Below are 23494 nucleotides of genomic sequence, written 5' to 3'. Positions count from 1 at the left end.
TGAATAATGCCCAAGCTAAATATTAATACTGAACCAATTTTAACTTCCTGATTTTGATAATTATACCACAGGTTTTTTCTTAAGAAATACACACTGAAGTATTTAGAAATAAAGAGGCATCATGTGTACACTTTACAAATGATTAATACATTAAATATGATGTATTGTGTATCATACATTACATATGATAAGTTTTATGGCACTGTGACAATTGTAATACATCTCAACATTGATGGTAGCCATAGCAGCAGATATCAAAATGCTGTCTAAATCTTTAGAACCTAGTATAGTGATGAAATTAAAATATACAAAAAGCTATCATTTAATACTACTAAAATATGAATAACCACCTGGTTGTTTGGGTGTTGTTTAAATAGCTAGTATTTGGTCAGTTTGAGTATGTACAACTCAACAGTGCTGGCTTTTATTTACAAAATCTGTTTAAAACTTAGATGCCAAGAAACAGTTTAAAATAATTTAGAAAATTTCATCATACACATATGATCCCAAAATGTTTTTCTTTAATAAATATTTCACGTATCAAGGGGTTTAGTGGAAAATAATCAAACTATTATGTCAACAGTCCAGTACATAAATTACTATTTATATTTCAGATCATATAATTTTTCCGCAAAATCTCTTCATATTCTCGATATGTTTTGAAAATGAGATCCTGACATGAATTTGCCTGATCAGTTGATGCTACAGGACGAGCTTTAAAGGCTTCAGCTTCAAATTCAGCAGCATCTGGAAAGAAAAAGGTAGAATTATGTTCTTTATCTAAGATACAAACGGGTGTAAGTGTGAAGAATGAAAACGTCTATGTGTGACTACGACACACACACGAGAGACGACTATGGAGCGTGGTCTGTCCGTGGCTGCAGCCTGAGTTAACTGCTGGTGTTGGTGCGCATCAGAGCTTCGGGTTTTGTCATGCATCATTCATTTGTTCAACAGCCATGTGCTAAGGGAGCATGACCAGCACGAGCTACAGGGTGAGTGTGACACTGTCCACCCCTAGGCAATCATACACTGTAGAAGATGAGCAGGCAGTGTCCACTCAGAGTCATACACACAGTGACAAATATTAACAGGGCACTATTGGGACACACAGAAGGGACATCCCAGTTTTGTGTCAGTAATGTCAGCCCTTCGATGGAGGTGATACATATGTAAGTTGGTACCTGAGGGATAAGGAAAGAGTAGGCCAGATAGACAATGAAGCTGATGCCCCGACTGGAGGTGAGGAAGAACACTTGTGGAATTAGAGGTGGTCTAGTGTGGCCAGATGCTAGAGCAAAGGGGCAAAGGGGGGTGCGTGGCATGGAGGGATAAGGCTGAATTATTTGGCAAGAACTAAATGAATTTCAATGTCTTTACTCCAAGCAAAGGAATCTGGAGATTTTCCTGAGGGTCAAAGGTAAACCAATGACAAAGTCAACAACTGGAGAGTTAAATGTTGCCCCTCAGTGACTGCTATATGAACGGTAACCGCTTGACTGAATACTACTAGGTGAGCCAGGCTATTTGGCCTGACATCACAAGCAAAAACACGAGCAGTGGAGGAAGCCCAGTTTTCTGACTAGAGTTTCACTGTGCAGGCTGACAGAGCCACAGGCATGGCGGAGGAAGAGAAGGGGAGAGCCAGAAATGCAGAGAGACGCATGGACACAGGAGACTTTTCAGAAGCTATGGAGCATGAGGAATACATGCAAGTAAGTGTATTCTTCCTTATGAATGTTTATGTGTTCACATTTTCCATTCCCTACGAATGAGAAAATATTTAATACAGTATCTGTTACTCAAACATGGAAATGGATGCTGTTTACCGTTTGGATTATTTCAGAAATCAATGCTATCCAAATATAATTAATAAAACATGGCAACATACCTTCTCTTAGTTCTCTAGTTAGAGATTTTTCAAACTCCTGTCCCATCTGGAATAAGTCAAATATTATATACAGTATCAAAGTTAAACAAGAGACATTATCATAAGAAATGAGATATAGCCTATAAAATGTATCCTATAAATACTTTTATTTAACTTTCATTCATTTTTAAAAGATTTCATTTATTTATTTTTAGACATAGGAGAAAGGAGAGAGACAGGAGAGAAGGAGAGAAAATGGGAGAGAAAAACATCACTCAGTTGCCTCTTGCATGCACCATGACCAGGGATGGAGCCCACAGCCCAGGCATGTGCCCTGACTAGAAACTGAACCAGTGAACTTTTTCAGTTCGTTGGATGACACCCAACCAACTAAGCCCCACTGGTCAAGGCTATATAATAATTTTAGAGACGAGACCTAACTTGGGGATTGCACAAATAAATAAATAAATAAATAGTTGCATAACTAAAATAAATTCCCACTAATGTTTGGATAATACAGGACATAGGTACGTAATTGCCACTTAGATTAATCTGATAAAAAGTACAATTGATATTGAGCTATCGAATAAACACGACTTCAGAAAAGTGATGTTTGATCTTATTGGTATAAAGAAGTTTAAACAAGTCAAGTCATATTTTACACGGAGTGCATTACTTTGCAATTGCTAGAAAAGCCGTACTTTATAAAAGTTTAATCAGGGACTTCTGGTCAAGACAGCAATGCAGGTGAATGCAGCACTCACATCCTCCCACAACCACACCAAACTTAACACTAAGTTACAGACAACCACCACTCAGAACCACCTGAACTCTAGCTGAATGGAAGCCCCACAACAAGGGATGTAAAGAAGCCACACTGGGACTGGAAGCAGGGGCAGGGATGCAGAACGGCCCGGTTCCACACCCATGTATGGTGGCTAAATATCGGGAGGGATATCCTGGATGCAGATATCCTGAGAAGTGAGGGGTCCCAGCCCCATAACAGGTCCCCTAGCCCAGGGTTCCAGTGCCAGGAAGAGAAGTTCCTGTAACTCCTGACTGTGAAAAGCAGTGAAGATTGAGGCTGAGTGAGACAGAGGACTTCTGGAGTCCTGAGCATTCTTCTTAAAGGGCCCACACACAGACTTTCTTGGACTCACTCCCTTTGAACCCCAGTACTGGGGCAGCAGCTCAAAAAGCAAAAGAGATATCCAGGGAGGAACTGAATTGTCTGGCATCTGGGCAAGAGCTGGGGGCAGGGGCAGTTTTCTGCCAGACAGAAGTGCTAGCAGAGGCCATTGCTCCTTTTCCGAGACCCTGACCCACTTACAGAGTGGGTAGGTGGGCACCATATCTGAGTCCCTAACAATCATACAGACTCACAGTATTTGCCCTGCCCTGGTGATTCCCTGAGACCCCATCCTACCCAACCAGTGGGACCACCTAAGTTGTTTCCAGTGGCTTTTTTATACAAATGGCCTGTCTTGCTCATGCTTTAGACTTTCCCCAAATATCACAAACATGTAGCATCCAGCCTTAGTGTGCCCTATACCCCTCGCTAGGTGGCCCCAACCTAGCACTAGCAGCAGCTGGCCTTGGTTTGCATTTTGTCCTCACCTAAGCACCTCCAAGCCCAACATAAGTAGCAGCCATCTGCAGATCAATTTGTAGCTCATGTCAGTCAGGCCTGGGAGAACACAGCGGGCAGCTGACCTTGGCCTGCACCTTCCAGGAGGCCCCAGAGCTACTGAACCCATTGGGAAGCTCCAGCCCACACTGAAGAGCCGTGAAACCATTCCACAAGCGGCACACCTGAGGGGCAGACTCAGCTGGCACCAGACCCCAGTTAAGTAGGCCCTGCTCTGTGGGATGGACCCCTGCACAGCTGAGCCTCCACAGTGGTCCATGGTCACAGCCAGTCCTTGCAGCCAAATGGCCTGGGGGTAAATCCCTCCCATTGGTGTACCAACAACAATCAAGGCTCAACTATAAATGGAGGGTGTACACAACCCACACAGGGGGCACACCTGGAGTGCCGGCCAAGCTTGTGTGAGTGGGGAGGCTGTGCCACTGGACCCTCCAGAACACCTACTGCACAAGGCCACTCTAGCAGGCCTGGGAGACACAGCAGCTCTACACATACACAGAAACAAACACAGGGAGGCTGTGTTTGTCTTCTCAAACAGAATGAGGAGACAAAGAAACATGGCCCGACAAAAGAACAGAATGAAACTCCAGAAAAATCACTAAACACATGAGGCGAGCAACCTACTAGATACAGGGCTCAATCACTGCTTATAAGGATGCTCAGTGAACTTAATGAGAACTACAACAGCATAAAAAAGCACATGGAGACCATAAAAAAGAACCAGACAGAGATGAAGGATATACTAACTGAAATGAAGAATAATTTGCAGAGATTCAACTGGACAGTAGCTTAAGCCAAGAATCAAATCAGCGATTTGGAATATAAGAAAGCAAAACAACACAATCAGAACAGTTCTCCAAGGATAAGACTGATCCTGCAGCCTCAGGAACACAGCAGCGGTGGATGAGTCGGGGTACAGCCCCCAAACCACAGCCCAGCACCACTGCCTCCTCCCCCCAATCCAGACCCCTCCCCAGGTGCAGCTGTGCTCCCACCACCACAGACCAGGAGCAGCAGCAGAGACAAAGCTCAGCCACTGGGCCACAGCGCAGTGCTGCCAGGGACCATAGGGAACGAGGTAGCAACTCAGTGGGCTCACAGACTGGCTCCCCTCAACTGGCCACATCTCTCTGCCAAGGTGGTGGTGCCTCGAGACCCAGACAATGGGATACAGCACCCCACCCACCATGCTGGTCACCAGGCCAGGCCACCACTCCCACCTGCAAAACGTCCATGGCTAGGCCTCCCACACCTAGACTTCCCCCTGCTCTCAGGCTTAAGTAGCAGCAGTAGGAAAAAAAACCCCCCAAAACTGCGCTATAGCACCGTCTACTGGAAACCAACAGAAAGAGCTCTAATTATCAACCTGCTGAATTTCGAAAAGCAAAACCTTCTCGACAGGGAAAGTGTTCGCTGCTTCGAAGGCGCCAACAGAGGGACGACTTGTCAAGAGTAACACGGAAAGAAAAGAACAATGCTCCAGAAAGAAACTCAAAGTAGCAAAAACTTTTGATGTGAATCATGGAAAAATCAAAATAGCAGTTGGGAAGAAACGCAACACGATACAAGAAAACCCAAAAGGCAGGTCAGTGAGCTCAGAGATAAAATGAATGAGCAGGAGTAATTTACCTAACAGATGAAAATTACAAAAACAGACGAACAAATTCTGGCGCTGAAGAACTGAATAAATAAGATAAAGAATGGATATTTTAATCACAATGATACACAATGAAAGCTAGTTGCTATTTCAAGACTCCCTATCACTGCCATCTTAGTCACAGTAACTCAAGTGCTGGCAAGACATACAGACATACGTGAACTTCACTTAAAGAAATCAAATAGGAAAAAAACAAATTTAAAATATTAAAAATTCAAATATTTGCCTAATTTAACAATCTAGAAAGTGGACAATTCCTCAGCAAGACATTGTATAAAGATTGAAATCAGAATGCTCTTAGTAAAATAGCAATGAAGAATGTTCTCTCATGTAACAAGATGACAAAACTTTTCACTTAAAAACAGAAATTAATTCCTTTAGCATTACAAGATTATTTAGTTCATAAAAAGGATTTATCTCAGTTTCACTTAAATAACAAAAATCCACATATGGTCAAGTCCTCAGATGTCAATCACTCCCTTATGCTTGGGGGTGGGAAATCGGGACACAGCAGAACTTTAAAATTGTTATGAGCCATCACCAAACTAAAACCCATTAGAAAGGAAGCCAGAGTATCTCCAAGAACACCATTGGTTATTAGGTAATAATTTTTAATTTCCAAAATTGAGATTACATGCAGCTTGTCAAAAAATTTAAAATGCATCCATTTGGTTACATTTGTTGGGTAAAGTTAATGACAGGCATCTCTTTAAAATGAGAGATCTGGGCACTTAGAAAAGATTGTAAAATTTGTATCTTCTTTCTATATTAGCACAAATATTAAGCTTTTACTTAGTGTGCATTAGCCAATGAAACAACTTGGAATTTCACCAAATTAAACACTAAAATTATATCAGAAATCTGAAGCCCACAAGAAAAAAGAGAACATAACTCACCTTGAGCAAATAAGTCTCCATGCTCTTACTCGAAGTCTGTGGCCTTGAGGTAGGAACCACCAAGTTTTCTCTTGGAGTGAAGTTTCCACAGAGCACCAAATGACTGTTAAGATTTCCAACACAAGGCATCTCCAGGCCTGGCTTCGGAGGCAGAGAGCTGAGTAAAGATCTGTTCTGCTGTTTCTGCAGGAGGAGTTCAGTGCTGAGCTCTGCTAGCCTCTCGTTAGTCCTGTGAAGATTGGAAAAACAAATGCTTTGCCAAGCATTTTTCCCTAAGTGACTTGCATTTTTTAAAGCTGCTTCAATAGTAAGTGGAATTTCCCATGGAACAGCATTGTAACACTGATAATGTGTCAGAGCAGGCCTCCAGATACAAGGAGAGGTTCTACATTGTTCTAAGTAAGTCCATGTGATCCTGGGGGTGGAGAGGTTCCTGACGATGGAGTAATTCACAGCAGGGAGGGGAGGGGGATGCTTGGGGGTGGGAAATCAGGATGCCCTACTCTCAGTGATGCCCTGGGCTGATCAGGCAGCAACACTTGCTGCCAGATTCTGGAAGGGCGGTACATACAAGATTCTTTAGGGTGCCCTTGGACATATTTAGTGAACCAGTTTAGAGGTTAAAAAAACCTTCATAAACACTGTCAAGCATTTGCTTTCACCACCCTCGTACAATACACTCATTACCTTGGAGATTTTAACCACTTGGCACAAGGCTTGATTTAGAGCAACAACCTCTAAGGGAACAAGACAACCCAGCTGGTGATCACAATGAACTGAAACAGCACCACAGGCAATTATAACCCTGTTACCAAGGCACTGGAGGTGGGATCTGCCCCTTCCGTCTTGCACATGCCCCCTCCACAGACCACCTGGTTATTTTTAGCCATTTTGTCAGTTTTACTGCCCTTCACCCCTATGGTAACCTTTCCCTATGTAACTCTGCATGTCTTTATGCAGAGAAGATAGTTTGTCTCAAGGCGCCCTCTGGTGATGATAGTGAAGATCACAATCAAGAAAGTCAATTGACCAAGTGCCAGAATGTGCCCAGTACTCAACCCTTTGGTTCGAAGTTGTTATCTTCCAAAAAATAATTGAACTCGTTAATATTTCTATTTTAGGGAATTGCAACAAACACCTTTATAATAGAACCACTGTTTAAATCATAAAGCTTCAAAGACAGCTTCAAGACTAGTAGATTGGGTTAATTATATGAAAATGGGGAAAAAAATAAAGTCATGTAAAACCAAAACCAGGAGAGAGATGCAAACTGTCTTAGATGAACACTTGAAAGATAAGTCCATTTGCTGTTATCATTTCCCAAATGACACTACCTAGTTAGCTTCCAGTTCCTACTCATTTCATGAACTGGGTTCCATTAAAATTATTCTTTTGAAATGAATTAATTTGGTAAATTTGTTTTCTCTGATTCTGTGTTTTGACTTACTTGTTTAGTATATTTGTTAATGACTTTCTACTTTCTACTTCTTCCAGGTAGAGCTGCTTATATTTTTCCAAATGTATTTCTTTAGAATTTTGAGAAATTTTTATTTTGCTGAGTTCAGACTCCAGATCTGTAATTCTGAGTTCCAACTGACTTCTCATTGCAGCATTGTGGTTCTCTCTTAACTGCTCCAGATTTTCTTGAGATGCTGCTTGTGTCTAAAGCAAAGAAGAAGGATACATTTTTAAAATAAGTATAATCCAAACAATTACATTTGTTTTCCTTAGTTAAGAGTCAATGATTCATAGCAACTTTAATGATTCAGAAAGCAACTTTAAACACAAAAAAGTTTAAAATATTTATTAGCAATGTCAACTAAATGTTAAATGATAAAAATAAACTTATGTCTTTCTTTTATTAGTGCTCATGCATTCTGAGAATTCAAAGAATAACAGAATCAATTTAAAAATTGAATAATATAAATTAATAATGGTATAATTTAAATTTTTAAATTAATTTATTTTTATTCCTAATGGTCTTGTTTTATACCAACTGGTTTTTAAAATAAAATGATCCTCTAGTAAGAATATTCTGAAAGATCAATTTAGTGATAATAGTGATGGAAACTGGACATAGTGAGAGAAACATTCTATTTTCCTTCCTTAAATTTACAAAATAAACTGCTATTAAGTAGAGGATAGAGGGACAACATATATTTCCAAAATGTAATCAGCAGTGAAATGAATTAAAGACCAACACATTAACCTGTAAAAATAGGTTGACTTCTTCTAATTTTTCTTCTACATCCTGCCTTGCTCTTTCCTCAATCCTCCGTTTATACTGTTCTAATTCACTGAATTCTACCATATTCATTTCCATATGTGTTTTGAGGTGTATTCCTTCTTGTTTCCACTTCCTTTTTTCATTCTTTAGTTTTTCACATTTTTTTTGTAATGCTTTCATCGATAGTAAGTCCTGTTGAAGACATTTATTTTTTTCATCCAGATGTTGGCATTTTAAAGATGTAGCTTTCAGTTTTGCTGTAAGATCATCATTCTGCATGAATAAAACAATACCATTTAGTTATGAAGGTGCTGGCTGAGGACAGTCTGTCTAACTCAACACACGTATCCGATTTTGAGATAAGTTCAGTTGCAATAAAATGTCATTTGTACTGTAGCAGACTTATAATGTTAAAATTTTAATTACTCAGAATCAAGAACAAACTTAAAAGACAAGGAGTCACAAAAATACATTTAATGTCATAGTCTTTGCCACATAATGTCTGCACTTGATTTGTACTTTTTCCTGTGACTGTTTTCATGTCTTCTGCCACAAAATGTCTACAAGTCACCTCTAAGCAGAAAGTTTCTTACCTCTTTCCAAATGTTAACTTTGTATAACTTTTAAAGGAGTTTTAGGGACATCATATTGAGTTATTTAGGTGTAAGTCAATATATGCCTCCCAAGGTAAGACTTCAAAATAATAGTCTAATTAATGCATCTTATATAGATTCTAATGCCACACACCTTCAATGAACTACAGATGTTTAATGCTAATGTGAATTGCATTCCAAGAAGTGACCTCCAGGGTCAAGGAGAAATCATATCTTCCACTGTAAACGTTTAGTGAGATGAGCTGTCCATTTTTAAAACAACAAAAGCAAAAGGCTTAATTCAGTAGTGCTATCTCGTAATTCTTTGTTACTTCCCACAAAATAAGAGAACCTACTAAACACAAACTTGCTGGAAATTCCATCATATTGACTTGAGAAATATTGGGTTGGTCGGAAAGTCCATTTATTTTTTCACATAAAATGAAAGACATATGAGTAGTTTTCACCTTCACCAATAACTTTACTGATTTGGAATATTGAGCACGTTGGATCTGTCCCGCATGGTATATAACACTGATTGTTCTCAATGTCTCCATTTGACGGCGATCAACTTCAGCTGGTGTGTCTGACCGTGGGGCATCGTCCAGAGAGAAATCTTCAGCATGAACATTTGCAAACCACTTTTGACATGTTTGATCAGTCAGAGCACCTTCTCCACACACTGCACGAATCTTTTTTTTGGATTTGTTGCATTTTAACCCTTCTTGAGATAATAGAGCATAATATGATGAAAATGTTGTTTTCTTCCATCTTCAGTATTAAAATGGCTACACAACAATTCATCAATTTTGATACATTTTTTAAAAAATGCATGCTGATATGGCAGCTCTCACAGTACAATCTAACAAAATTGATTCGAGTGAAGTTCAAGACAACTAAGCTCTACTAGAGCCATCTCATGGAAAAAAACAAATAAATTTTTTGGCTAACCTTATACTACTTTCCTTTATTTGATAAGAAAAGGTGAGTGATATGGAGTTTTTAAAACATGTCTACAAATTCTTTGGCACACCTCCCACAAAACAGGTGCTGGCCTTAGGAAGTAACTGGCTCCTGGTGAATGGAATATGGGGGAACTGCTGGGTGACGTTCATGTCCGGGTGATACGGCTTCCATCTGACTTTCTCTCTCTGGGAAAGCCCACCCTGAGAACCTGTCCATGCTGTCAGGAATGCAGCAGCCCAGGCCACACACAGTCAGTCCTCATACAGGTGTTCCAGCTGGGACTGCCCCAGCCAAAAGCCTGCTGCAACCGATAAAATGTGTGAATGAACAAGATGATTCTAGTTCGCGGGTTCAAGTCATCTCAGCTGATGGCAAGTGGTAAAGAAATGTGCTGGCCTCACTGAGCCTGCCCTACCTGCAGATTTGTGAACAAGATAAATGCTGTTTTGAGCCAGGAGGTTTGGAGGTGGTTCATTAAGCAGCAATAAGTAACTGGCACAGATACTGGCATTAAAAAGAGTGCTGCCACTAAAAAACAAGACGAAACAAAACACCATGCACATGTAGGAGTGCCTTGAAACAGGAGGCAGGTGGAACCTGAAATAATGTGCAGAAGCATGAAAATGGAAACCAGAAGGGCCTCCTAGAGATTGTCAGTGGAGGCCTGGTGGCCCCTGAAGAGGCTGAGAGCAAGGGCTGCCTGTCCAGTGAATGAAAGTTCCCTGAAACCTGGATGAAAGAGGACTGTTGCTATGAAGGTGCTGAAAGAAAAATTGATGTGGAAGATACACTAAAAAAGACAATTAAGTATAAAAGAACCAGGACTGTTTTCAAATAGCCATTTCTTGTTGATAGCTTCTCTCACATGTCTGACTGTCAAGTAATGCTAAAATAAAGAAAAGGCTTCTGGGCTAAGATCAAATCCAGGTGCTTCCAGGAAAACATGGTCTAAGGATGAAGGCAAGACTGGAAAACTCTTAACATCTCAGAAAGATTTCAGGTGATTCTCAAACTCCTTTAAAGATCGTGGGATCCTTAACACTGTCTTACAATAGGTCCAGGAAGCCCGAGATGAAGATCCTATCCCAAAACAACTTGTAAGAGTGGTTTTCTAATGGCATGAATCCCTATGAAATTCACAGGAAACTCAAAGCTGCTAAGAGAATTGTAGAAGCAGAAACCCTGCTTGCTAGCTTGTTCTAAAGGAGGGCAAGACTGGACACAATAAAAAGAGGCCTGTGGATTGCAGGTGGAGAACAGAGCTGCAAGCAGAGCCATTTCTTCTTTTTTAAATATATTTTATCGATTATGCCATTACAGTTGTTCTATTCCCGCCTTTAATTCCCCTCCACCCTGCACACCCCTCCCCTACCATTCCCCCCTTTCGTTTATGACCACATGTCTCAAGTTCTTTAGATTCTGCATTTCCCATACTATTCTTGCCCTCCCCTTATCTTCTTCCTACTGTCTATGCTACTTATTCTCTGTACCTTCTCCTCCCTTCTCCTCCTCCCACTCCCCTGTTGCTAATCCTCCATGTGTTCTTCATTTCTATGGTTCTGCTCCCGATCTAGCTGTCCTCTTAGTTGGCTTTTGTTTTAGGTGTGGTTGTTAATAACTGTGACTTTGCTGTCCTTTCACTGTTCATATTTTTTTCTTCTTTTTCTTAGATAAGTTCGTTTAACATTTCATAGAATAAGGGCTTGGTGATAATGAACTCCTTGAATTTGACCTTATCTGGGAAGCACTTTATCTGTCCTTCCATTCTAAATGAAAGCTTTGCTGGCTAAAGCAATCTTGGCTGTAGGTCTTTGGATTTCATGACTTGGAATACTTCTTTCCAGCCCCTTCTTGCCTGTAAGGTCTCTTTGAGAAATCCGCTGACTGTCTGATGGGTACTCCTTTGTAGGTGACTGTTCCCTTATCCCTTGCTGCTTCTAGGATTCTCTCCTTCATTTTAATCTTGGCTAATGTAATTATGATGTGCCTTGGTGTGTTCCTTCTTGGGTTCAACTTCTATGGGACTCTGTGAGCTTCCTGGATTTCCTGGAAGTCTATTTCCTTTGCCAGATTGGGGAAGTTCTCCTTTATTATTTGTTCAAATAAGTTTTCCACTCATGGCTGTTCCTCTTCCCCTTCTGGTACCCCTATAATTCGGATGTTGGAACGTTTAAAGATGTCCTGGAGGTTCCTAAGCCTCTCCTCATTTTTTTGAATTCTTGTTTCTTCATTCTTTTCTGTTTGGTCATTTTTTTCTTCCTTCTGGTCCACTGCCTTCATTTGAGTCCCAGTTTCCTTTCCATCACTATTGGTTTCCTGTGCATTTCCCTTCATTTATATTAGTTTAGCCTTCATTTGTTCCTGTAATTTGTGACTAAAATTGACCAGTTCTGTGAGCATCCTGATCACCAGTATTTTGAACTGTGTATCTGAGAGGTTGGCTATTTCTTGGTCACTCAGAGTTATCAGCTCTGGGGCTTTGAATTCTTGAGCCATATTTTGGTCTGTTCGTGCCTGTTACATATGAGGAGCAGAGCCCTAGGTGTTCACCAGGGCAGGGCAACCCAGTTGCTGGGTTGTGATGCTGTATGTGGGGACCAGGTCCAAGAAGGGTAATGGTGGTCCCCTCTGCTGCTTCCCACTGCTGGGGCCTGCTCAGTCTGTCTCACTACTCACTCCTTCGCTGATTTTTCTGCGCACGAATGTGTGACTGTGGTCAGCCTGCCCCTTTGTGCCCTCACTGGGCCCGCCTGTTGCTACCCCACACCTGGGATCCGGTCCATGGCTGCCTGCGCGCCTGGGTCAGGAAATCTTTCCTGCCCGACCCCTTCCCCTGCTGGCTCCGCCCCTCTTACCAGTCTGGCTGAATGTTTCGTTGTTGTCGGACATCCGTATAGTTCAATTTTCTGTGTTTTGGTTGTGTTTGTGTTACTAAAACTTTGTTGTCTTTAAACTTGATTGTGAGAGAAGGCACAGTGTTTCCACCTATGCCTCCATCTTGGTGGAAGTCTCCAGCCATTTCTGATAAAAAGGAGGAAACCGCAAACTCAAAGGGAGCAGCCAAGGGCCGTGGAGAAGCTGTCCATGGTTAGGGCTGAGTTTTCCTTGCCTCCTCAGTGAGGAAACAGAGAACATTATGAAATCATTTTAAATCTCACTAGTAAGACAAATATAGTGTCCTCTGGCACTATTAGATACAATTTTTCATCTTCCTTACTTCAATCCTGCTTGTACGAAAAGGTAAAACCATCTCATCTTTATGTTACACAATGTTTCTCTATAGCATACAAATTGATATATGAAAAAATGCTCGATATCACTAATCACCAGAAAAAAAAATCAAAACCACAATGAGGTATCATCTCACACCTGACAGAATGACTATCACCAATAAATCCCCAAACAACAAGTGCTGCTGAAGATCTGGAGGAAATGGAACCTTCATGCACTTTGGTGGGAATGCAGGCTGGGGCAGCCATTGTGGAAAGCAGTATTGAGTTTCCACAAAACATTAAAAATGGCACTATCTTTTGACCCAGCAATCCCACTTCTGAGAATATATCCCCCCCAAAAAAACCCCTGAAACACTGATTTGAAAGAACATATGCACCTCCATGTTCACTGCAGCATTATTTACAATAACTTAGATTTGGAAACAGCCCGAGTGCCCATTAATTGATGAGTGGTACATTTACACAATGGAATACTATTTGGCCATAAAAGAGGAGAAAATCTTACCTTTGTGACAGCAAGGAAAGACCTAGAGAGTATTACGCTAAGTGAAAAAGCCAGTCAGAGAAAGACAAGTACCATATTATTTCAGTTACACGTGGAAACTAATGAGCAAAATAAACTGATGAACAAAATAGAAACAGAGGCATGGATACACGGAACAGATTGACAGCTGTCAGGTCAGAGGAAAGATGGGAGAGACTGGATGAAAGAAGGTGAAGGGATTAGCCAAAGAACATGTATGCATGACCCATGGACACAGACAACAGCGTGGTGATGGCCTGAGCGAAGGGGAGACGAGGACTGGGTTGACATGGGCAAAGTGTGGGAAAATGGGACACCTGTAATAGTGTCAACAGTAAAAACAATGAAAAAAAGAAAAGTACAAATTAGTCACAAAATATCAAGGTGATGTAAAGTACAGCATAGGGAATACAGTCGAAAATATCATATACGGTGTACAGTGCCAGGTGGGGACTGGAAATACCAGAGGAACACTTTGTAAAGTACACGATTGTCTAACCACTGTGCTCTGCACCTGAAACTAACACAAAATAATACTGAATTTAAACAGTAACTGAATTTCTTTTAAAAAAGGCAAAACTCTGTCTCCCCAAAGGGAAGCTCAGCCATTGCTTAGACACACACACACTCACACACACAGAAAGAGAAATAAGACATTTTTACAAAAGATAAATTTACCTGATTTAAATTCTTTTTCACAATCTTCAAGTCCATGTCTAGTGTTCTAAGGGTGGTTTCAAGTTGTTGGTTCATTTCAACTACTTTTATGTATTGCTCTTCTTTTTTCCTTAACTGCTCCCTTATTTTCTCATATAACACATCCACATTTCTTCTCTTCTCTTTTTCTTCTTTTAATGTAAACCTGCAGTTAAATATACTTATCTTCAAATTTAATTCATTAGAAACTTAAATGTTCATTTTATGATCTGGTTCCACATATGTTGGTTTATTATCCTAATGAAATTCTTATGTTTTTGAATATTTTTTCTTTGCTAGGTCTCCTGTTTTTATTTCTCACTTTAATCTCTTCATATATATATATCTTTATATATATGTCTTTATATATATATCTTAGGGGCAGCAATTAGAAACCTTTGTCCCTTAGTATGTTTTAGTCAATAGTAACTGTGGTAAATACTGCAGAAAAGAAATTCTGAAATTATTCAGTAAAGGCAGACTTGAAATTATCCTTTTTTGCACAATCATAATTACTCCTCCATTAGAACATCACATCATTTAGTTACTAATTAGAAAGAGAAGTAGTTATTTATAAACAAGTTTATAAATTCACTAGAAATAAACTTTCAGTTTCATAAAAAATCACAGGTAGCCCTAAAAGTGATTTGCATGTCCGACAGCGTCTGCGGAACCGTTTCACACAGCTGCGTCTGCTGGCCACTGTGATCCCAGCCCAGTCTAGGGAGTCTGATATCTGCTGCACTACACTTCTTATGTTTCTTCCTTCACAACTTTTTCAACGTATTTTTTCATTACTATTTTATAAATCACTTTAAAATCCACGAGACAGAATATTAATTAAGTCAACAATAGAGAGTAATATGTGCTTTCAGTACAGACCTTTTAGTTAGTTTTATCCATGTGTAAGAAAGGTGCTGAATAAACCAGTCAGACACCACTTCCATTCCACACATATATTAAAACTAAAACTGTATTCGTTCTTTAAAATTTTTTTTCTGTCTCAGGAAAAATGACCATTTCATACTCTGTTAGTGGGAATGTTAATTGATATGAACTATCTTGTACCTAATTTAGGAATATGAACCAAACATCCTTTTTTTAAAGTGGTTACATTTAACCAAATACTATTCTATTAAAGAATTCATTCAGAAAACATAATCAAAATGTAGAAACTGACTTATATAATAGACATTTCTGGCAGCATTAATTATAATAAACAATAATGGAAAACTACCAAAATTCAATTTGTTAAATAAACAATGAGGCTTCCATTTGGTGGACTTCTATACGGTCATTCAAATGATGATTTGAAAAATATACATTAACTTATTACTAGAGGTATGCACTGTTAAAAACTGTTATATTATTCTAAAAATGTCATACTCCATTATAGTAAAGAAATATTCTTCCCTGTAAAACCTTAGATGGTAATAAGGCAATTAAAAATTTTTCCTACATATACAGAGTATGTAAAAATAGAAGTATTTAAATACTTCTTTAAAAACAAATTACTCAATACCTCAAGTTGCAGAGTTCTTGTTCCCATTCCACTTTTTCATGCTCTAACTGCGATTTCATTTCTTTTGTTTCTGATAGCTCTTTTTGTAGTTCGCTAATCCTATTTTCCATTTTCTTAATTTTTCCTGTAAGTATTTCACAGTGATTTTTCTTAAGTTCTATTAATCTTTCATAGGAAAGAAGTGCATCCTGGATTTTCAGTAAGCTAACAGGATCTGCATCAGAAAGAAAACAAAAATAGAAAAGGATGAATACTTTGTGTGTCTACAGACTGTGCATTTTCACACTCATTCATACATTGAATAAACATATATCAAATACGTACAATGTGGAAGGCATTATACTAAGCTCAGCAAATAAAACAGACAAGATCCCTGGCTCTTGTTTACTTTAAAGTCTATCAGAGGAAAAAGACAAATTAAATAACAATTATAAATTCAGGTAGATACTCTAAGTAAACAGAGTTCTATGATCATGCAACAGAACTCAGTCTTGACCAGGCCCAAGGAAGATTTCCCTGAAGAAGAGATGGCTACAGGGACAAATGCAAGATGAGCAGGAGGACGTTAGACGAGGGGGAAGGAGAGCACTGTAGACACCCTACAGCATGTGCTGAAGTTCTATGCAACCTGCATAGAGGGAATAGTAGGTACTGATCTAACTTCCTATCTGAAACAAGCAAAAACAAAACAGAAGAAATACATTTAAAAATTATTTTCAAGACAAAAAACTTGAGGCAGTGAAGGGCAATGATTCCTGAAACAAATGAAGTGAGCTTAATGAATGTTCCAGCTTACTGCCTTTAGAGAACCTCCAGGCCACAACACAGGGAGAAGGAACTGAGGTAGAGTCCACCAGACTCCAAGAGTTAGGTGATGAAACTGAGGGTGTGGTGAAACTAAGGCGGGTGGAGATCACAGGTTGGGGCCCTTGAGCAGAGGGAGCAGAACAGAAGAAGAACCCTGGAGGTAGGTCTGCAGAGGGTACTCAGCTGAGTAATGACAGTGCAGACACAGGGGGAAATCATCACAGACTAGGGAAAACAAACATCTGAGAAGAGTAGAGGAAGCAGTACCTGGTGCTCACACAGCACAATGGTATCTATTCCCATTAGCCAGGCTGAAAAAACCCATAAGTCATAGGCTAATGAACAGAGTGGGCAGAAAGGTCTTGCCTCAGTAGTGGAGAGTAACTTGCCCTTGGCAGAGCACTGCTCTGGTTTCATCTAATATTGTAAGAGCAAGACCAGAAAGGACCAAACTCTTTATAACGAACTTAACTAAATTACAAATAAAGCTCAAAAGATGAGTAGAGGCATGAAAGCTATTTAAAAAAATCGAATTGCACTATAAAGATGCAAATTACAAACAATGTCAGACATGAAAAATACCCTGGATGGGAATAACTGCATATCAGACATCACAAAATACAAGATTAGTACATTCTAATTAGTGAATTGTGAGAAAACCTAAATGGCTAACGTATAATCCCTAAAAAAGGAGAAGGTACAGGCAGAAAATATTTGAAGAAACAATGACCACTCACTTTTTAAAGTCAATGAAAAATACAATCCCACAGATCTAGGACAGATCTGGTTAATAGAGAAGAAATGGAAGTAAATTACTATAATTTTCTTAGATTATATATGATACCCTATAATATTACTCAAAGGTAGACTGTGATGATTTAAGGTCATTTATCACAAAGCAACCCTAAACCAGCCACTAAAATAGCAAGGGTTATGCAAATAAGCCAAAAACAGAAATACAACTAAGTCATAAAAATTACTTGATTAGTCTAAAAGAAGACAGAAAGAGATGAAAACAGGAATGAAGACAGATGGGACAAAAAGAACTCAAACAGCACGAACGACAGATTCAAATCTACTATATTCATAATCGCATTAAACAAAAATTGTCTAAAACCTCAAATAAAAGACAGATTGTCCAACTGGATAAAAAACCAAGACACAACTACATTCCATCTGTAAGAAATGCACTTCAAACATGAAGACACAATTTTTTTAAAAGCACAGAAATAAGATATAAGACACTAACACCAGGCAAAAGAAGGCTGAAGTAAGTGTCTATCTTAACAAAGTTGATTTCAGAGCAAAACATAGTATCATTAGCAAGATCAATGAATAATGATAAAGTAATAAGGAACAAAATAATCCTAAATGATCATGTACTTAACAGTTTCAAGATACATGAAGTAAAAATGGATAGAACTGCAAAGAAAAATGGACAAATTTACAATTACAATCTGAGATTTTAATACCACTCACTCAATAAAGACAGAATAAGTGGGCAGAAAATTATCCAGGTTAGAGCAGACTTGAACACCACTCCACTTTTCAAGTACCTATGAAACACTTACCAGAAAAGACTACATTCTGGGTCATAAAATACACCTTAATAAAGAGTCAGTGAAAAGGATTTAAGTCATATAAAGTATGCGTGCTACCAACAAAAATCTCAAACTGGCAATGAAAACCAAAAATATCTCTGGAAAATATTCAAGTATTTGGAGACTCAGTAGCGTACATCTAAATAACCTCTGGGTCAAAGAGGTAATGGAAAAAGATATCAGAAAAGTATTTTAGACTGAATGTAAATGAAAACTAGTACACTGGGCCTTGTAGAATGCTGCTACAGTAGTACTTAAAGGTAAAATTTACAGCACTAAATATCTGTATTAAAAAAGAAGAAAGGTCTGAAATCAATGACTTTAGCTTCCATATTAAGAAACTAGAAATGGAAGAACAAATTAAACCTAGAGTAACCAAAAAAGAAGAAATAATAAATATCAAAGACAAAATCAACTAGAGAGAAAATTTTAAAAAAAGAATAGAGAAAAACCAATGAAACAAGTGCTTTCTGAGAATCAATAAAAGTAATAAACCTCTAGTCAGGCCAATTAGAAAAAAAGGAGAAGGCACAAATTACCAAAATTAGAAATAAGTAATGTGACATTATTGTAGATTTTATAGAAAATAACAGAGTAGGACTTCCACCAAGATACAGGCACAGGTGGAAACACTGTGCCTTCTTCCACAACCAAGTTTGGATACAACAAAGGTTTGGAGAACAAAGACACACCCAAAGACCAGAAAATTGAATTATACAGAAGTCCGACAACTACGAACCGTTCGATAGGGACGGTAAGAGGGACGGAGCCAGCAGCGGAGCAGGGTCCGGCAGGACAGATCCCCCGACCTAGGCGAGCAGGCAGCCCGGAACCAGTGGGGGTGTGGGGCAGACTGACCGCGGTCGCACATTCGCTCACAGTGAGACGGACCACACAGGCCCCAGGGGGCGAACCCAGGGGTGGAGGGCTGAGGCGGTGGCACACTCGCGTGCAGTGGGACGAAACACTCGGGCCCTGGTGACGGTGGTGGCTGCGGCGCCGGTGGGGGCTGCAGAGGCAGGCGGCAGACAGGAAGCCATTGTCCCTCTTTGACCCTGCCCCCACATACAACATCACAACCCAGCAACTGAGTTGCCCTGCTCTAATGAACACTTTAGGGCTTCGATCCAGCTACGGAACAGGCACGAACAGCCCAAAAGATGGCGCAAGAAGAACTCAAAGTCCCAGAGCCAATAACTCTCAGTGACCGAGAAATTGCCAGCCTCTCAGAAGCACAATTCAAGACACTGTTTATCAGGATGCTCACAGAACTGGTTGATTATAGTCACAAATTAGAGGAATATATGAAGGCTAAACTAATTGAAATGAAGGGAGATGTCCAGGAAACCAATAGTGATGGAAAGGAAACTGGGACTCAAATCAATGGAATGGACCAGAAGGAAGAACAAAACATCCCACCAGAAAGGAATGAAGAAATGAGAATTCAAAAAAATGAGGAGAGGCTTAGGAACCTCCAGGACATCTTTAAATGTTCCAACATCCGAATTATAGGGGTACCAGAAGGGGGAAAGAAACAGCCACGAGTGGAAAACTTATTTGAACAAATAATAAAGGAGAACTTCCCCAGTCTGGCAAAGGAAATAGACTTCCAGGAAATCCAGGAAGCTCAGAGAGTCCCAAAGAAGTTGGACCCAAGAAGGAACACACCAAGGCACATCATAATTACATTAGCCAAGACCAAAATGAAGGAGAGAATCCTAGAAGCAGCAAGGGATAAGGGGACAGTCACCTACAAAGGAGTACCCATCAGACTGTCAGCGGATTTCTCAAAAGAGACCTTACAGGCAAGAAGGGGCTGGAAAGAAGTATTCCAAGTCATGAAATCCAAAGACCTACAGCCAAGATTGCTTTATCCAGCAAAACTTTCATTTAGAATGGAAGGACAGATAAAGTGCTTCTCAGATAAGGTCAAGTTCAAGGAGTTCATCATCACCAAGCCCTTATTATATGAAATGCTAAAGGGACTTATATAAGAAAAAGAAGATGAAAAATATTAACAGTGAAAGGACAGCAAACACACAGTTATTAACAACCACACCTAAAACAAAAGCAAACCAAGAGGACAGCTAGATCAGGAGTGGAACCATAGAAATGAAGAACACATGGAGGGTTAGAAACAGGGGGGTGGGAGGAGGAGAAGGGGGGAGAAGGCACAGAAAATAGCATAGAGGGTAGGTAGAAAATAGATAGGGGGGAGGGCGAGGATAGTCGGGGAAATATAGAATCTAAAGAACTTGAGACACGTGGTTATAAACTAAGGGGGGGAGAATGGTGGGGGAGGGAGTGTGCGGGTGGAGGGGAATGAAGGGGGGGAATAGAACAACTGTAATGGTATAATCAATAAACTATATATATATATATAAAAAGAAAATAACAGAGTAATATTATAAAACTTATGTAAATAAACTTGACAATTCAGATGCAGTGGGTCTGTTCCTTGGTACAAATTACCAAAATTCAAACAAGAAAGAATGAATAATAAGCCAAACAGCCCTATATCTATAAGAGAATCCAAAGTCCTAGTTAAAGACCTTTCCAAAAAGAGAAAATTTCAGGCCTAAATGGCTATACCAGTGAATCCTACAAAACATTTTAGAAAAATATAATACCAATCCTACACAGATTCTCTCAAACAATGAAGAGCAGAAATGTGTCTCAACTCATTCTCTAAAACCCTGAAACCAAAACCAGACAAAGAAAGAAAGCTATGTCATGAGCATGGAGGTAAAAATTCTAAATAAAACATTAGAAATCAAATGCAACAATACATCAAAAAGACAACTTGTCCTCCTAACCAGATGGGGAATTCGGGCTCTGTTTAACATTCAAAAATGAGTCAGGGTAAAGGGGAATGAGTACACACGGAGGAAAGGAGAACAGACTTCGAGTGGGAAGCACACAATACAGTACACAGGGGTCATATTATAACACTGCACACCTGAAATTTACATGATACTAACCAATGTTACCCCAATAAATTTAATGAAAAAAGATCTTTCCACATCAGCTCCAAAAACACGCCTTTTATTAAAAGATAAATACAAGCTCTATACTCACAGTATAGACAATTTTTCTAGCGGAAGTTGGGGGATGAATCTTTAGTTACCTCATATGTTTCTAACGTAATTCACATTCATTCCATCCGGAAAGTCTACTAATTTTGTTGACCATTTCACTGAGAGTACAACTAGATGGATATATTTGTGAATCCCAGTGTGACCGATTTACCACTGGCAAAGTCAAATTTAGCTAAATATCCATTCCAAGACTACAGCAAACAAAGTTTGTTTCTGTTTTAAGAAAGACTTTTTCAAACCAGAACTGTAGGACTTAATCCAGCTTTCTACCAAGTGAGAAAAAATGTTTTTCTTCTGAGCTGTATAGTCCTAAATTTATCATTAAAAGTACTTATAAATGGCTACAGGGTTTCCTTAGCAGGTGATGAAAATATTTTTACATCAACTGTGGTGATATTGTACAACTCTGTGAAAACACTTAAAAATCATTGAATTCCACTCTTTAAATTGATGAACTGTATGCTATATAAATTAAATCTCAATAAGGCTGTTAGTTTTTAAAAGTAAAAAAATCGACTGTTACTTACCATATTAATAAACTACATACGATAATCATGTCACTAGGAAAAAAGGCACCGGACAAAATTTAACACCGATTCCCGGTTAAAAAAGGAGCAGGTGGGGTAGGGCAGGAGAGAGCAACGGGGAAAAATGTGAGACAACTATAAGTGAACAAAATAAAAAGCCACTTTCAGCAAACTAAGAGTATGAGGAAATTTCATTAATATGATTAAAGAAAAGATCTATGAGAACTCTACAGTTAACATCATAGATAAGGGTTAAAAGGTGAATTCTCGCCCTAAAGAATCAGGAACAAGACGGGAATGACCACTTTTCTCCGTCTACTCAGCACTGTATTGGAATTTCTGGCCAGTGTAATTAGGCAAGATAAAGAAACAAAAGGCATTGTATACGGAAGGAAGAAGTAAACTTGTCTCTATTAGCAGACAACACGATCATATAAAGAGGAGCTAGCAAACTCCAAGCTGTGGGCCAGGTTGCTAGTTTCAGTAAGTAAAAAGTTACTGAAATACAGTCATGTCCAATACTTTACATATTGTCTGTGGCTACTCTCATGTTACAGTGGCAGAGCTAATTAGTTGTGATGGAGAATGTTATTGGCCACAAGTCTTAAATATTTACTATCTTTAGTATTATAGTAGTTTAAGAAAGTTTGACAACATTTGGTTATGTAGAAAATCTGATAGACTCTGCCCAAAAGCTACTAGAACTAATAAATGAATTTAGCAAAGTTGAAGGATACAAAATCAATATACAAAAGTCAACTGTATTTATGTATGTTAGCAGTGAGCAATCCGAGATTAAAATTTAAGATATATTATTTACCATTGTGTTAAGAAATAAGAAATACTTATGGGTAACCTCATTAAGATAGTAAGACCTATACATTAAAATATTACAAAGGAAAAATTAAAGATGTCCTGTATAAATGTAGACAAACTTTGATCAGGGGTTAAAAATTTGACACTGTTAAAAAAATTAATTTTTCACAACATTAATCTGTGGATTCAACATGATCTAAATCTAGTTTTGAGGATGTTAGCAGGATTTTTTAAAAAATTGATAAGCTGATTTAACATTCACGTGGAAATACAAAGTAATCTCTAATAGCAAAATAATAATGAAAAAGGGCACAACTGGAGGACTGACATTATCTGATTTCAAGGACTTTTATAAACCTACAGTAATTAAAACACCTCAAACTGATGTAAGGATGGCCAGATACATCAACGGGACAGAACAGAGTGCAGAAATAAATCTACACACATGTGGTGAACTGATTTTGACAAGGGCACAGTGGCATGAAGTAGAGAAAATACAGCCCTTTCAACAGACGGTGCTGGAACAATTAGATACACATATGCAAAGAAACGAACTTGAATCCACACCTTGCTTCACGTGTAAAAGAGAACACAAAATGAACCACATCTAAACACTAGACCTAAAACTATAAAACTTCTAAAGGAAAACTTAAAAGAAAATTTTGTGGCCCTATGCTAGGCAAAAATTCTTTGACATGAACAACAAAAGAAGAATCCATAAAAGAACAAATGACTATACTGGATTTCATCAGAAAGAAAAAGGGCGCTGGCCAGTGTCATGGCTCAGTTGGTTGCACGGTGGGTATACACATCC

The 23494-nt window shown here is 39.1% G+C and overlaps 1 protein-coding gene across 3 annotated transcripts in view; it reads right to left on the bottom strand.

Moving 5' to 3' along the window:
- Positions 1 to 506: 506 nt before the first annotated feature.
- The window catches only part of ANKRD26 (ankyrin repeat domain 26), a 149565-nt gene continuing 126577 nt past the window's right edge, over positions 507 to 23494 (bottom strand). For all 3 annotated transcript variants that reach the window (XM_037051046.1, XM_037051048.1, XM_037051047.1), the window contains exons 30-34: positions 8281 to 8571; positions 7519 to 7733; positions 6072 to 6300; positions 1892 to 1937; positions 507 to 747 (exon numbers count right to left, since the gene is read on the bottom strand). In XM_037051046.1, coding sequence (XP_036906941.1) covers positions 611 to 747; positions 1892 to 1937; positions 6072 to 6300; positions 7519 to 7733; positions 8281 to 8571 — 918 coding nt within the window. In that variant the 3' untranslated portion in view covers positions 507 to 610. The remainder of the gene's footprint in view (positions 748 to 1891; positions 1938 to 6071; positions 6301 to 7518; positions 7734 to 8280; positions 8572 to 23494) is intronic.

This window comes from Sturnira hondurensis, unplaced genomic scaffold, assembly GCF_014824575.4.
Source record: "Sturnira hondurensis isolate 20B ecotype Veracruz unplaced genomic scaffold, ASM1482457v3 Scaffold0007036, whole genome shotgun sequence".
In the NCBI taxonomy this organism is placed as follows: domain Eukaryota; kingdom Metazoa; phylum Chordata; class Mammalia; order Chiroptera; family Phyllostomidae; genus Sturnira; species Sturnira hondurensis.
Note: the sequence above shows the minus strand (reverse complement) of the source record. Positions and strands in the feature narration are given on the sequence as shown.